At 40.5% G+C, this 15,293-nt stretch overlaps 1 protein-coding gene across 11 annotated transcripts in view; it reads left to right on the forward strand.

The window, feature by feature from the left end:
* The window catches only part of PHF20 (PHD finger protein 20), a 71,782-nt gene that overhangs the window by 46,462 nt on the left and 10,027 nt on the right, over positions 1-15,293 (forward strand). For all 11 annotated transcript variants that reach the window (XM_069034412.1, XM_069034419.1, XM_069034420.1 and 8 more), the window contains 4 exons: positions 1,696-1,794; positions 3,619-3,780; positions 6,439-6,608; positions 11,367-11,466. In XM_069034412.1, coding sequence (XP_068890513.1) covers positions 1,696-1,794; positions 3,619-3,780; positions 6,439-6,608; positions 11,367-11,466 — 531 coding nt within the window. The remainder of the gene's footprint in view (positions 1-1,695; positions 1,795-3,618; positions 3,781-6,438; positions 6,609-11,366; positions 11,467-15,293) is intronic.

Below are 15,293 nucleotides of genomic sequence, written 5' to 3' on the forward strand. Positions count from 1 at the left end.
CAATTTCTTTCATATTTATCTGGGATATGTTGATAGTGATTGAGGAAGCTTATCCTGTGCCCTTGGGTATCTTCAAACAAATCCAGCAATCTTATCATGTGAATTTCAGTTTTCAAATGAAAAGAAGCAAAATTTTCCTACCTCTGTTGAGCTCAGTTATTTTCTCTTTGCCCTTCTGGAAGAATAAAATGGCAGAACTTCCTTGCATCCCTGTGAGCAGAGAGAAGGGAATGGTACCAAGAGGATCCTGACCATTGGAAGAACAGGAGATGAGGACAGAGGAAAGTAAGAAGGAAGTTGGAAGCACTGTGTTGGCAATTAAATATGAACCTTTTTTTTTCTTCCTGTTTTTTGTTGTTTTGTGGGGTTTTTTGTTTTTTTTAACCCCCCTCAAACACCCATGGAGGGGTGGAAGAAGATGGCTTTTGTGCTGCCATTCCTGCTGCCTTTGAGGGCCAGGTGACTGGTGTGGCTATGTGGGTGAGCACACTGAGTTGCCTTCACTAACCTCATGCCAAGAGGGGCACAGAAGTGGCAAAGTAGCAGGAAATCTTCAGGGACTGAGAGGATGGGGGGAGGTGCACAACTAAAGAATCTCCTGAGGACAAGCTGTTGAGCATGTTTCCTGCATGCTTACCATGGCTGATAAAATGTGACTGCAGTTTCTCAGTGAACTGTTTATGCCATAAATACACAGCAAGTGAATTGGGGAGTTTACTGTTGGCATGTATGAAAGAGGTTGACATAATACACTGGTATTGCTGGTTTGCTTCATAAATGGTTACAGAGGTTAGAGGCAACCTAGGGTTCTCAAATAGTTTGTGCAAGTGAAGATGTCTTACAGTATTGAGTGTCTTGAAGTGCTTATTCAGATCTCTATCATCCAACATTAAACTAGGTTTCTGAATGGGATGGTGAATGGCTCAATCAGCCAAGCACACTTGAGAGCAGAGCCCTTTTGCGATACAAGGCATCCTTCCATAGTAGGCATTGATTACATCTCTAGCTGAGTCAGGATAATTTACTTAAGGACTGTGTAAGTATCTAGAAATGCTGCTGCTGAGACCTAAATCTGAAAGACAGGAGTTGTAACCAAAGACTGGGATCTGGAAAGCAGGGATTTGTATACATGACCTTGCAACAGGGTTATACTGTGCTGTGCATGCTCTGAGGATAGACTTGATTGACAGCTGTCACTCAATCATTCAGAAATTATGGTGTGTTTTTAATCCCATAAAAATAGGATGGAGAACAGATGTTGAGATAGTAGTCAAAAGCCAGCTGAACCAGTTACTCCATTTTCAATATCAAAATATTTGACTGGGGAACTGAATTTTGGGGTGTTGGGGTTTTGTTCTATTACAATGCTAGTGAAATGTCCAGATGTAACAAATCCCTCAGTCTTTTTTATAATCTCTGAAGCATGTAAATAATAAATGGGCACTGCTGTACATTTGATGTCTCCCACATAATACTCATATTTTGTCATGGGACAGTCAAATTAGGACTTAAAATAGATCATTCCAATTGAGAGCTCAGGAATTCTTACATATAAGTTTTCTTGGTTTTTCTTTTTTTTTGCAGTGAACTGGCCTTGATTGTCCAAAGAAACTGTGGAGGCCTTTAAGAAAATTAATAAGTAGAATAAATGTATATATATTTTTTAAACTAACTTGAAATATTGTCTAATTTCAGCTGTTAAAGGACATGAGAAGAACAAAGAAAGAAAATCCAAAGATTATGGAAGATCCAAGTCAAAGAAAAAGAAAAAAAAGAAAAAGAGGTCTAAGCCTGGTAAAGCTCATTTTTCTTCTGTAGATGAAACTGGCTTCATTGTTTTGTTTTGTTACCTCAAAAAATTCACTTTAGATCACTTAAGAGCAGACATTGCTCTTAAGACTGCTTTCTTCACATAGCTTTCATTTTATTAAGTGGTTGATTTTAAATTGAGATTGGCAAGATAATCTATTTCCTGGTTAAGCTTCATTGTTAATGCTGGATGGCCACGTGGCTTGCAGTAATGCTTATAATGGCACAGAATAAATGTCACTCCTAAGTGAATATGTCAGTCTTTAAGGCGGGCTTTTCCTTAATAACTGTGTCTCTGTTGCAAGCTTTGCCCAGTTAAGAGGGTGCAGGTGCCCTGGGTACAGGCTATTCTCAGTTATGTTAGTTCTGGGCCTGCTTTGTGAATGGTGGAGTTTGGAAACATTGAGTCCTCTTTTTCTGCTGTTAACCTTATTTCTTACACCTTTACATGGCGGGGAGGGGGATGTGACAATTAGCCCAATTAAACCTGTCACAGCCTTAATTTTTTTCTTAGAGGAAATCTTTTTTTTCTGAAGAGATTAAGTAAAAGCCCAATTTAAAGCTGTGTCCCCCTCATGTTTCATAACATGCTGTTGCACTACATTAAAACGGCTGTAGTAGCAACGTGTCTTCTCTGTTGATTTCATCTATGGAGGCCTGGGAATGCTTTCCTTTGGCTGCTTCAAGCTTTGAACTTGATGTAGAGGTCAGGTGTTAGAGGGAGTGGATTCTTCACTGCTGAAAACACAGCTGATTCTGGAAGATTTCTTTGGTGAAACGTTTAGGGATCAAGTGGACAACTTTCTCTGCTATTGATGGATGTCTGGGATCACTGATGCAGCATACTTCAATCTGCTAGGCATAAGTTGTGAAACTAGATCTCCTTAAGGAGGAGTTTCTGAGATAGAAAGGAAATACCTTACTTCTCTGTTTGCTGCCATAAAGAAATAGGGCAAGCTGTCAAGAGAGTGGATGGGAAGAACCATATGCCAAGTGACTTAGAATTGTACTGAAACAAATAATTTTAATGAGTTTCTGATTGTATGGTGCTCATAAGTATAATGATAATGTGCAAAATATAATTTGTAGATTTATGCACAAATAAATCCCATGAGCTGCTTGTCAGTCTGTCCTGGGATTTTAAGATGTTGTGTGCCTTTTTTTGATGTTGATCTTACGGTAATTCAGTCAAAGAACTGTGAAGATTTTTTCCACATACCTGGAGGGTCCTACTTGTAACTCAGCCAGCCTTGATTTATATCCAGTGTAGGCCATGACAGGTGGGGACCTCACAGAGGAACCATTCAGGGTGTTTTCTTCATACACTCCTAATCGGGGTTTGTCCACCTGTGTATACTGTTCCATACATAGACTAGGAAAATGAGTGCTTTCTGTCCACTTTGAAGTCTGTGAGAGTAGAGAATGTGTGTAGCCCGTGTCAGTAAGAGTGGGATGTGAGGGGGAGGTCTCCAGCTAGCAGTGCTTGTGTGGAAGTGCCTGTAAAGCAAAAGCGTTTCTACATCTACTCAGCCTGAAGAATAGTTGGACCCTGGAAAGGCTGGTCACTTACACCTTTTTTAACTTCTGTCAGCAATAAACAGTGACTGAGCAGCATAAAATTGTCTGGTTCAGACAATACCTTCCTTACCTCTGGAAAGCTTGCACATCTTGCAGTCCCTGAGCTCCAGCATACTGGGAACTGGCTTAGTGGATGACACATGCCTGCTATGGGCATGCATGGTGCTGTTTCTTCTGTCAACTTTTTTTGACCATAGATTTTTATTGATAACACTTACTACAATTTTACAGGGTATTCTGGCACTGGGGAGAACACAGATGTCTCACAAGAACTTTCACTTGAAAAACCAGTTGTCACAAAATCTATTTCTTCAAATAAATCATCTGCCCACCCAAGCACACTGCTGCACTGCGCTGATTCCGGACAGCACAAGGGAAAATCAAAAGCAAATGGTGAGATGACTCTCCTCTATGGCTTGCTGGTTCTGTTTTTCATTACCAGTGAATATGTGAGCAGCACTAACATATTTGAAAACTGGTTCTTGTTGTGTAAATTTGGCTATTCTTACTGAGGGCTGTGTGTATTTCTTTCCCTCTGACAAGACTGGACCCAGTTCATTTGCAGAGCTTGATGTTGCTGCTTTGTGCTTTGACTTTACCTTCATATACACTTCAAGGCTGTTGCCCTTATTTCAGAAATTAAACTCAGTTTGCATTTTTTTTCAGTACCGTATTAACTTCTAAAATAACCATGTTCCAACTTAGTAATTACATTTTTCCTGTTTCCAAAGGTTTCTACAAAGTAAGAACTCCTTCAGAGTTAAAAAGGGGTGCTTTGCAAGCTTGTTGTGTTCGAGAGACCACTGGGTGTGGTGATGTGTAGTTGTATAGATACAGAATGATACATGGTTCTAATGACTTTTTGAGCTTCTTAATGAGAAGCTCTTCAGTACCTGTTTATTGGTGTCTTCATAATACTTCATGCACAGATCTCATAAAAATCCAGCCGCTGTGTACCAGCTTTCATAATTCTTAATATCTTGCTCCATATTACTATTTACTGTCACAAGCTGGTACAGTAAAAAAGACAAACATTTGTTTTTTCTCTTCTTAAAACTCACAGATTTGAAGGAAATAGAAAATGTATGACAGCTTGATTATGTACAAGAACCTTAACTTCCTTTTTGTACAGATACACTGTTGAGAACCATTTGATTTTTTTTTTTGACACGACTTTGTTTGTTATTAGACAAAAGTAAAATTTAACTTCAGTTAATTCCCCTTTGTAGGTCAGACAGGAAATACTAAAAACTACTGAAGTGCAGATGGTAGTAATGTCTTGAAACAAGTTTTGCAAGTCTGAGCAGTTGTGTTTCTGGAGTATATCAACCATAGAACATATGGTTTAGTAACTTGGCCATCAGTTGCTCAGGCTTCTTTTGATCAGTTCACAGACATTGAAAGTGGTGGAAAATACTGGAAATTATTTTGTTTCATCCTTTTCACAATTGCTTTGTTGCTTTTTGCATCTGCAGAATTTGTGTCTAGATAAACAAGATCTGGTGTAAATAAAAGTGAAAATTTTGTGTAATATGGAAGTGTATTGTGCCTAACCTGTCGCTTTCATAGTGCTTTAGGAAAGAGTGTCCTAGTTCAGAGGTGGAATAGAATTTTCAAACATGAAAATAAACTATTGTGTTGGGTTCTCAACCCCTTTAATTTGAGAACAGATGTTTCTCCAAAAGATGTAGTTTATGCCACAGACTGGTGGTTCTATTTTTGCATTCTATGATTCTACGAGCTAAATGATGAAAGTAGTTATACCCCCTGTAGGGTATAACTACCACACAGTCTTAACCTAAAACTCAAATTTTTACCTTCCATTCCCCTCTAACTCATTAAATTGTTTTCAAAAAATTAAAATACCTCATCGTCTTCCTCTGATCCTCCCATTCTATCCCCAAGGAAGATGCAGACATTGCTTTAATATTATTGAGGTAAGAATCTCAATTTAGTATGCTGTTCAGTAAAAATTTTCTTGGCAGTTTTATTCAATCTAGGATGCATTAATGCTTTAGTTAAGTAGTGTGGGTGTGTTCTGAAAGCATACCTCGTGCAGTGCACTGCCTGAGTTTATAAACGCATCCTAAACAGAAGACTAAATGAAAATAATAATTTCTGAAGCAGGATTAAGTTCTGTGTTGGACTCAGTATTTCTGTCATGGAAACATCACTTTGTGAGATTGAATGGTTCATAAAACAGAACTGTCCTGCCTCTTTTTGATAGCTCTACACTAGAAGTGCCAAGTCACAGTTCTGTACAAATTGCTGCAACTACCATGAATCTTGTTTGAATGTAGAAGCCTGGTTTGTTTTTTATTGTTATTTGTCTTAAGAGACTTTGTGCCTTTGGTTTGAGACACTTCATGTTGACAATACAGTTTTAATGACAGAAGCTGTTGGAGTATTTTGAAGGAGCCATCAATGAGACTATAAAACTTCATTATGTAGTAATTTTCAATAAACTGTCAATATTGTGATATTCCTTAAATTACACTGTGAACTCATGCTTTTACGAATGTATGTGTGCATACTTGGGATGGGATCCCGAGGGACTTTTTTTGTCATTACTCAGGATTTCATATAAATCCTTCTTGTACAGAGGATTGTTAGAAGCTTAGCGAGACGAGGAGCCCGGGCCCCCGGTGGGGGAAGAGAGTGAAGCAAGCCAGCCAATGTGGTTGATAGAGCAAACTCCACAAAACTCCGTTTATTAGCAGTCCAAAGGCACTTACATAGTATACCAGCTTGTTAACTCCTAAGTGGCTAAAAGCTTATCAAAACACATTTCTATTTCTACATAATTGGACTTACATTGGCAGCTTCCATAGTTTTGTTATGATTAAAAGAAGTTGGTGTCTCTCCCTGGTTAACTCCCAGATAGTACAGCTGGACCATCTCAAGACTCCCTCTTTTGTTTCCCAGCCCTGCTTGTTATCTTTCACACAGGGACTTTCCCATGGAAAGTTTTCTCACACACAAGCCTAAAACTTCCAGGCCTATTGCTTGCACAGTTCTTTTATTGATCCCAATAATTCTATTTCCCAACAGAGGATGACACCCTGAGTGAGTCATCTATGGATAGCTTGCTTTGGAGTGATGATGACTGCAGTCAGGATGTTGATGTAACCACCAACCCTGATGAAGAAGTTGAAGAAAATGATTTTGAGATTGTTCGGTGTGTTTGTGAAGTAAAAGAAGAAAATGACTTCATGATTCAGGTATGAAGTGAGGTAAATGCACATTTCAGTGGAAGGTGTCAGTGGAGAAGCTTTTGTTTTGTACATGAAATAAACTATTGTTGCCTTCCAAAGTCCTAACATTTTTTCAGGTAATCCGTCAGAGTAACTGCTACAATAGTTAAAACAACTTTTGCTTCACAGTACAGTTTGGGATTTTTAGTTGAAGGAAAGAGGAAAATTCACTCCAAGTCATAAATGGTTGGTTTGTCATTTGTGAATTTTTCTAAAAATAGAAGACTTCCTAGATTTTGAGAATGCATATTTGAAATCAGTGACTTTTTAGGTCCCCTCTAACTTAGAGCCTATTCAGAACATTGCCATGAGATAGTAGTGTACCTCCCATTCCTCTGCCCTGGCAAGAAGCTTAACTTACACATACAATTCTCCAGACAGGCTGAACAACAACAAAAAAATCCATACTTGAGTGTTTTGCTTTAAAGCAGAGCTGCACATGTCCATTCCACATGTATGTGCCCTTTTTAAACCAGCTTCACAGAAAACTTGGAGAGGTTTCTATTACCTCTCCTGCTTAAAACTGTTGATAAAGACCTCCTTGGAAGTTACCTGCCTGTTTATTTTTACTTTTTGAGATGTTTGTAAATTATCAGGAAATTATTCCCTACATGGCTGCTCTGAATGACCCCAACCAGTTGCTACTGATTTCAAGAGGTGAAGTCAAAAAGATCAATTCAATTTCTTCATAATTTTTTGTTCTAATTAATTTTCTTTGGGTTTTCATGCTATTTCATGGAGCTTTGCTGTGGAAGGTTTGATGCTTTTTCTCTTAGTAGTGAGCTCACTTCGATGCACACCGTTGTTTTAGTGTGGGATCCTGGCAATGCAGGGCAAAAGGTACCTTATGAATTAGTAGGGGAGGGTGGAGTGATGGGCAGTGGTCAAATTTAAGTAAATAGCACCAGAGTGTACAAGAGAAAAAATGGAGTCTGAGAGTGGTGACTAAGGGGGGTGGATGTCCTCTGAGGAGATGGCTTACAGAAAAAAACCAAAGAAATAGCCTGGAGTATAATTTTCTGGCAAAAGTAAGCTCAACACTAGGTTGGGATTGCAGAATGTAAGGAACTGTCAGCTGGCTCAGGACACAGCCTATGGATGCCTTTCCTTTAAAGTTTCATGGGCTGCTTCTTAAGATGGACTTGCTAGGTTGAACTAGTTTGGGCAGGTTTTTTGGCATATTGCAAACTTTTTAACACTTCAGCTATTTTATGAAATAATTGGCTAGGAGAGTAGGTGATTATCTCTGGAGAGGAGATGAATGAAGATCAGCAGTATCATGAGTACCTGCATTCTCTGTGGGGATTGAGGTAAGAGGAATTACGCTGGCACTTGGGGTACCTGCTTGGGTTTGCTGTGTACCCATCTTGGTATCAGAATGAGAAGCCGGGACAGTTTCTTCATGGATCTGGCAGGAGGTTCATTCCTCCCAGTATACATGTATCCCCTCCTCTCTTACAAGAGGGAGAATGCCAAGCATTCTCCTTGAGCTGTGCTCATTTCCATGAATATACCAAATTTAGAAATAATGAAGGAAAACGTTAAACACATCAGCACCTTCTTCTCCATGAAAGATGGGGGAACCGTTAAGGTTTAATGAAACTCATACACAGTTAAAATGGGAGTTTGTTCCTTTAGGTATGTAAACTAATAACTTTCCCCTACATTCAGAAGATTTTATAAAAAATTTTCTTTGACGTGTACTTGCCTTAAATTGTCTTGAGCAGTTTTTGCATTAAGGATGTCATTCATTGCACCATGATGCAGAAGTCTGGGTTTGCATTTATAGAAGTATCTACTTCAGTTAGTAGAAGTCAGATCTGGAAAAAGAAGTACAGAAAAATACTGTATTGTTGGTCAGTGCTGTTTTGTTCCAGTCTCTATAACTGCAAGGAGGTTACTAGACTTCATTTATGGAGCTGGTGTAAAGCAGCAGTGTAGCATTGCCCTGTGTTCCTTCTGGAGGCACAGCACTCAGTTTTTATGGTGAGGCCCAAAAAAATCCAGACAGACTGTCATTGTCCCTTCTTTTTGGTTTTTGTACTTAAACACTGCTGAATTTGTGTATAATGGAGAAAATTCTGGGGCTAGATTTGATGGCCTCAGAGGTGATGGGTGTAAATGAACTTGAGATTTTTTTTTTTCTGGAAGGTGAAAAGCTGCTTTAAATACACATCTTTTGGGTTCAGTTATTTCTTTTGTGACTTGAATTTCAGTTTAAATATTTTTTGCACAATGCTGCATGTTTTTTCTCTTCTAAATCTCCTACTTGGCATTCTTTGAACCTCCCTACTTACCACCTGGGCAGGGAGTAGCTTCCCTGTAGCATGTGTGAAGAGCAGTATCCTGTAGCCTGGCAGCCACGGTGTGCAGTAGAACCTGCAGGTTAAAGAATGGACCTGTGGGGACGGGGTTGGATATTTAAGTATCAGTTGAGCAAAACAAAAAAAAGTTGGAATGCTTGTGCTGGTTTGAAAGTAAACCAGCGGGAGAAATGAACCTCACATAAATACCTGGAGAGAGATTTCAGGTCAGAGTTACAATTTAATAGAAAGATCACAGTAAATGCAATGATACACAAAACCTGGCTTAAACCCACAGTCGGACTACAGCCTGGTACCCTGTTGCTCAGGGTGGTGGTCACAGTCCTACCAAATAGTGAGTGCAGTCCTGTTGAAATGATGGTTGTGGTTGAGAGCAGCGGTCCTGTGGGAGGTCTGGTCCTCCTGCAGAAGTTCAGGTCCTTCTCTGATCTGTCCAGTGGTCCTCATGTCCTAAGTCCCCAAAGCACCCAGATTATTTATGGTCAGATACAGGCAGGAATGCTCGGTACCTCCCCCAGAGTGGGGAATTTCAGAGTGGAATGATGTAGTCCAATGAGTCATGGAATATGCTGGGGAGTCTTTGATGGCCTAAGTTGTTACAGCTGCCCATTGGGGCCGTTGAGCCATTATGGCCCACTGGCAGAGATGACCACCTTTCACCTGGGTGTAGTTATCACGGTTCAGTCAGTTTGTGAAGACAAAGAAACACTACCCTGATGTGCCCAGATTGGGGGGGAGGGGGGGTTTGCCCCTTTCCCTGATCTAACACTTGCGACTGGGGGGTCGGGTGTGCAGTGGGCAGCTGTTGCAAACCACCCACCATTAACAGTTCATCAGGAATAATGTAGATGGGAATAGAATACGTAGTTTGGTTATAACCCCACTTGTAACCCAGGACAGATGCTTCACTAGAGTTCTGAGCAAAAGATTGCCTGGAAAATCACTGAGTGCAATATGGCATGATTTATAGGATGCAGGTGCAACTCCATCCAGGAGCTCCCTTCTTATTTTTAGCACACCATCTATTTCTCTTACCTGTTTTCTTTGTTTTAGAACATCTTTTTCTGGCTTTAGTTTGTGAAAGGAGGATGGTTTCTCTGCCTTTTTTGGGAGCATCTCCTAAATGCTTTAGGTATATTTATCCATTTTGGAAGGCAAAACATTGTTGGTCCCATCCTTCAGAAACCTGTTTCTAACCTTTTACGTTCTCCATTCCTGGAGCTTCTATTTCCTCCGTGCCTAGACTGCTCATTTAATGCAGTGAAGTATTCAAAATCTGGTTGTCCCTTTCTGTCCCTCCTAGCTTGAGGAAGGGCAGCAGACAAGAGCATTAATTAAAGTGGTGTTGAACACAGATGACATGTTTAGCAAGTTGGCATTTTTGTAGGTCAGTGAAGAGCAACATCTGAGATTGTTTGCAGTTGCTTTTAGGGCTTGGTTTAGCTCATCTTGTAGTCCTGTTGCAGCATTGACAACATCTCTGCTTTTGGTTTATGCTCTGATAAATAAAGGGTATATGGTCTCTTGTCTCACTGCTTGGGAAAATAGTAATTTTTAACTGACATCACAGTTTCCAATCAAAATTGACTTAATGTCCTTATGTGGGGTTTTGTTCCATGTTTCAGTGGTCTGTGGCCTACAGTCAAAATTTTGTCTCTCATTAAAATATTGGTGGGGGGAGAAAATGACAGAAACAAAACATGTGAATGTAGTTTTTTCCTGCTCTGGAACAGCATGGCTTTAAGAACAGTGATTGCATTTTAAATAGTGTAACACTGCCAAATAGATCCAAATTGTATTCAGTCGTTGCCAGTATGCTTGCCCTGCCTTGGAAGGATGTTGGAAGCTCTTAAACCTGGTGCAGCTGTATCTGTACTGCAGGTTTGTGTTAGTTGGGCTACCTTTGAAATGGATAAAATGTTGGGGGTACAAGAATCAGTAAAGCATAATATTGGCTATTCCTGTGTGACATAAATATTTCTGGGATTTGGTAATTGAAGGTGGTTTACTGTTTGAGGGGGAAGCTTTTGAATTCAGAAAAATTGATCTATGTTGGTGAAATAAGCTTGATTGCTCTGTTGGCTATCCTGGTTACATGCACATGCATCTCATGAAAGATCTTCATCTCCATAGGGAATATTTTCCTACCTTTCAGGATCTCTGCTTCCACTTTTTAATTGTCATTCTCCAGAGACATATGTGGAAAATGAGTGGGAAGGACTCACATTTTATTATAGCGTGATTTGTAATATATTTGCTTGTTAAGTGGAAGGTGAGGTGTGGATATTAATAGACCTTTTTGTCTTAAAATACGTAGATCCTGTGTTTCTTAACTGACATAATGGTATTGAGCTCCTCTAGCCTTCATTTCTGTTAATGTGCACTTTGTGACTTTGAACAGTGTGAAGAGTGTCTGTGCTGGCAGCATGGAGTCTGTATGGGCTTACTGGAAGATAATATACCTGAGAAATACACCTGCTATATTTGCCAAGATCCTCCAGGTACAGAAATTTAAGGTTACAGACCCTTGTTATATATATAGTAAATCTGCTAGTTTGTCTGTATCTCATCTGTATCTATAGCTGTCTATCTCTCTCAAAAATTACACTCTTTTTTTTCCCCTACCTGTGTCTGTCACTGTAGATAATTTTCAGTTACAGATACAGAAAGTGTAGTTTATGTGAATGTCCATGTGTCAATATTGTAGAATTACAACAGGAGAGGAATGGAAATGAATGTTTTCACTGTGATGACCGTCTATCACGTATTTGCCGTAATAAGGATAGTACTGTCTGTGGCAAACGAGTGTAGAAAACACTCAGGAAACTCAAGCAAAGACTCCCCATGGGCACAGCTTAGGAGATGAGGCTGCAGCTCTCCCCCAGCAAGATCAGGCTTTTATTATGCATTCTTTAAAATGAGTTGGCACAAGGCTCCTGGCTCTCCTCAGCTGTGGCTCTTGTTGACTGCATTACCTGCTGTCATGGTTAGACGCTGGCCAAATGCCAGGCACCCACAAAAGCTGCTCACTTGCCCTCCCCTGCCACAGCTGGGCAGAGGAGAAAAAAACTTAACAAAGGGTTCATGAGTTGAGATAAGGACCAGGAGAAAACACTCCAAGGGCAAAACAGGCTCAACTTAGGGATACAAAGCGAGTTTATTACCAACAAAATCAGAGGAGGATAATGAGAAATAAAATGAGCCTTAAAAGCACGTTTTCTTCCCCCAGCCCCTCCCTCCTTCCCACCTACAGCGCAGGAGACAGGGCATGGGGGTTTTGGTTGGTTCATTACCCGAGGTTTTCTTCTATGTGGCTCAGGGAGAGGACTTGTTCCCCTCTGCGGCCGTGGGCTACCTCCCACGGGAGACAGTTCTCCGTGACCTTCCCCGGCATGGGTCCACTCTCACAAGCAGCAGTCCTCCCAAAACTGCTGCACTGTGGGTCTCTCTTTCCACGGGCTGCAGTCCTCCAAGGCCAGGCTGCTCCAGCCTGGAAGCAGGGCTCTCTCTCTCCACCGGGACTCCCACTGGATCACAGCCTCCTCCAGGCATCCACCCGTTCTGGCACGGGCACCTCCCCCAGGGGCTGCAGGTGGATCTCTGCACCCCCCTTGGATCCCCAGGGGCTGCAGGGGCACGGCTGCTTCACCGTGGTCTTCACCCTGGCCTGCAGAGGAATCTTGGCCCTGGTGCCTGGAGCACCTCCTCCCCCTCCTTCTTCACTGCCCTTGGTGTCTCCATGTTGTTTCTCTCACATGTGCTCACTTCCTCCTCTTCTCTAGCTGCAATTGAAACTGTGCATGCCCCACTTTGTTTTGATTTCTTTTGAAATCTGTTATCACAGAGGTGCTACATCATCCCTAATTGGCCCAGCTTTGGCCAGCAGCATGTCCATCTTCAGAGCCATCAGCCATTGACTCTGCTGGACATGGTGGGAAGCTTCCAGCAGCTTCTCACAGAAGGCACCTGTGTGGTCCCCCTGCTACCAAAACCAGGCTGTGTAAAACTAACACAGCTGCAATAACCTATGTGTTGGTATTAACCCGGGGTAACACAGTAAGAGTTGATTAAGCAATACATTCTCTCCTTCTAAGTAGATATTTTTAAATGCATTAGTTTAAGCAAGGTAAAATCTTACACAGCAGGTAAAATTACACTTGAATATTTTCTGACTTTCTACTCTATGGATTACAAAGCCATGCTGAAAGTGAAAATGTATGAGGTTTGGGCTTGAGTCCATGGTTATAAATGGCAAGAAAATGGATCTCTGTTCACCTGATGAAAATACCTTTTTGGTTTGTATATGTATTTGGATTGTGATCTCAGGATTTTTTGGCTGTTGAAAGGGACCAGATCTTTTGTACTTTAACTCATGGATTTGTGTAGTTGGTTTACTGCTGTTGTTTGTACATTTAGCAATGAAGACATGCTACACTTAAAATTTAAACTTCTGCTACAGAGACAGCAATATATTCAAGGTTTTTTTAGAGTATCTTGCCTCTAGGATTTTAAACTTACATTAAAGATATTTTGCTTTTATGTCAGTTGAAGGTAGTTTTAAATGGAACTAAAATGTACATGTAAACTGAAGTTGGGTTATCATACTTGAATGTGAGTGCTTTTACGCAGAACCTGATTACAGCTTCATTTGCTTAAATAATCATTAACTATTCATTTGAAGATTCTGAAATTCACATTGGAGGGGGCTTAATTTTTGCTTCTGTCTTGAAAAAGGAACACATGTCCAACTTTTTGACTGCAGAGGTTGCTTTTCAGTGACTCTGCTTTTTGGCTTGAAGTGAACTAATAGGCTGTATGAATCTGCAAGCAACTGGCTTTTAAAATTGGGCGTGGCTCTTCAGCAAACTCAGGAGCTTTCCCCAGTCTAAACTGCTGGGACTTGTAACAGCACCATTCATTCTATTAGAAATTAAAGCAAATTTAGTGTAATTTTGTCTAAAAACTGTACTAACTGCTATTTTACTCTGGTCTTTTTGAGTCAGGTGGGGTTATTAAGAGATTTGTTAACATTTACCCTTGCTTAAACATGATCGAGATGATTATGTAGCACAATTGCTTGTGGATATAGTCTCTTAAGGTTATATACTTCCAAAGGGAGCACTTTTTACCTCAGAGTACCCATCACCTCAGTTGTTCAGGTGACCATGAAGTTCTCAAAGTCACTATTTTATTCTTGTGGACTGAACTCTACTTTTCTGTCACAGATCTCTGATCAGAAATTAATGAGGGAGGGCTAATGCAGGTACAAGGAGTGTCTCCAATGTGGTTCTGACCATACCAAAAATTCTGCTCGCCTTCCTGCTTGACACAGGAAGGTTGAGCTGGTACAACCTTCAAAATTCCTTTTTTCCCTGTCAAGATTTCTGATGCCACCTAATAACCATGGATTGCTATGTAGTGCCAACCTCAGTCTTACTCTGCTGCGTAGTAACTCCCTTTTTTTTAGCTTCTTCTCTAGTCAGTATTAACCTGCTCCTATTGGAGACCTTTTTGTGACTATGGTTCTCATGTTGTGCTCCAGTTTTATCTCTGGTTTTGTGGGCTTGCTGTCTGGGCTGTACATAGGCAGTGGCTGATGCAGTGTTTCTCTGGGTGCTAAGCTGTCTGCTGAGAACATCTGTAGTAACTGTATGTTTTACAGGGTGGGGGGAGCTTTTGTTAGGTATTTAGCATGAAGCTTTTGTGTGTGTGTTTGCAATTTAGCAAGCATCTTTCTTTGTAATACTGTTTGTTTGGCAGTTTAAGTTATTTCTACTGATGCGTTTAACACATTCAACACCATTTCATTTCAGCTGTTGTTGATACTCCAACCTCTTAAGATAGAATTATCATTATTAGTAGCTTGACTTCAGCAAGTTTTCTATCAGAGCCTCATCCTTGATTTCTTCAAAATGTACTTTTGCACAACTGTACTAATACATGTATGATGTTAAAAACAAGACTACTGGGAAGTTAATTGCCTTTTTCTGCATTTTTCTGTCTGCAGAGAGCTGCATTCAGACTGTAAGTTATGTCATAACCATGGTTAGGCTAGACAGTGTGATATCCTGCTAAAAATACACCTTTCTCAGCCTTATCTGCAGCTGCCTGTTGTGGATGTCCTCTGGTGGAATTTGGAGTCTGAAAGCTTTTGCAATTGGGAAGAGGTTTTTTGCTTCCTGCTTTACAAGCTCTTCATTTCTTCAGGGTTATGTCTGGTGTTACAGGATCTTCATTGGTTCTGTTGATAAGAACAAACAAGCTGTTGCAGTACCTGGAGATAATTAGAATTACTATCAGTAATGTCAACATTTCATTTTAACTGACT

Source organism: Aphelocoma coerulescens, chromosome 20, assembly GCF_041296385.1.
Source record: "Aphelocoma coerulescens isolate FSJ_1873_10779 chromosome 20, UR_Acoe_1.0, whole genome shotgun sequence".
In the NCBI taxonomy this organism is placed as follows: domain Eukaryota; kingdom Metazoa; phylum Chordata; class Aves; order Passeriformes; family Corvidae; genus Aphelocoma; species Aphelocoma coerulescens.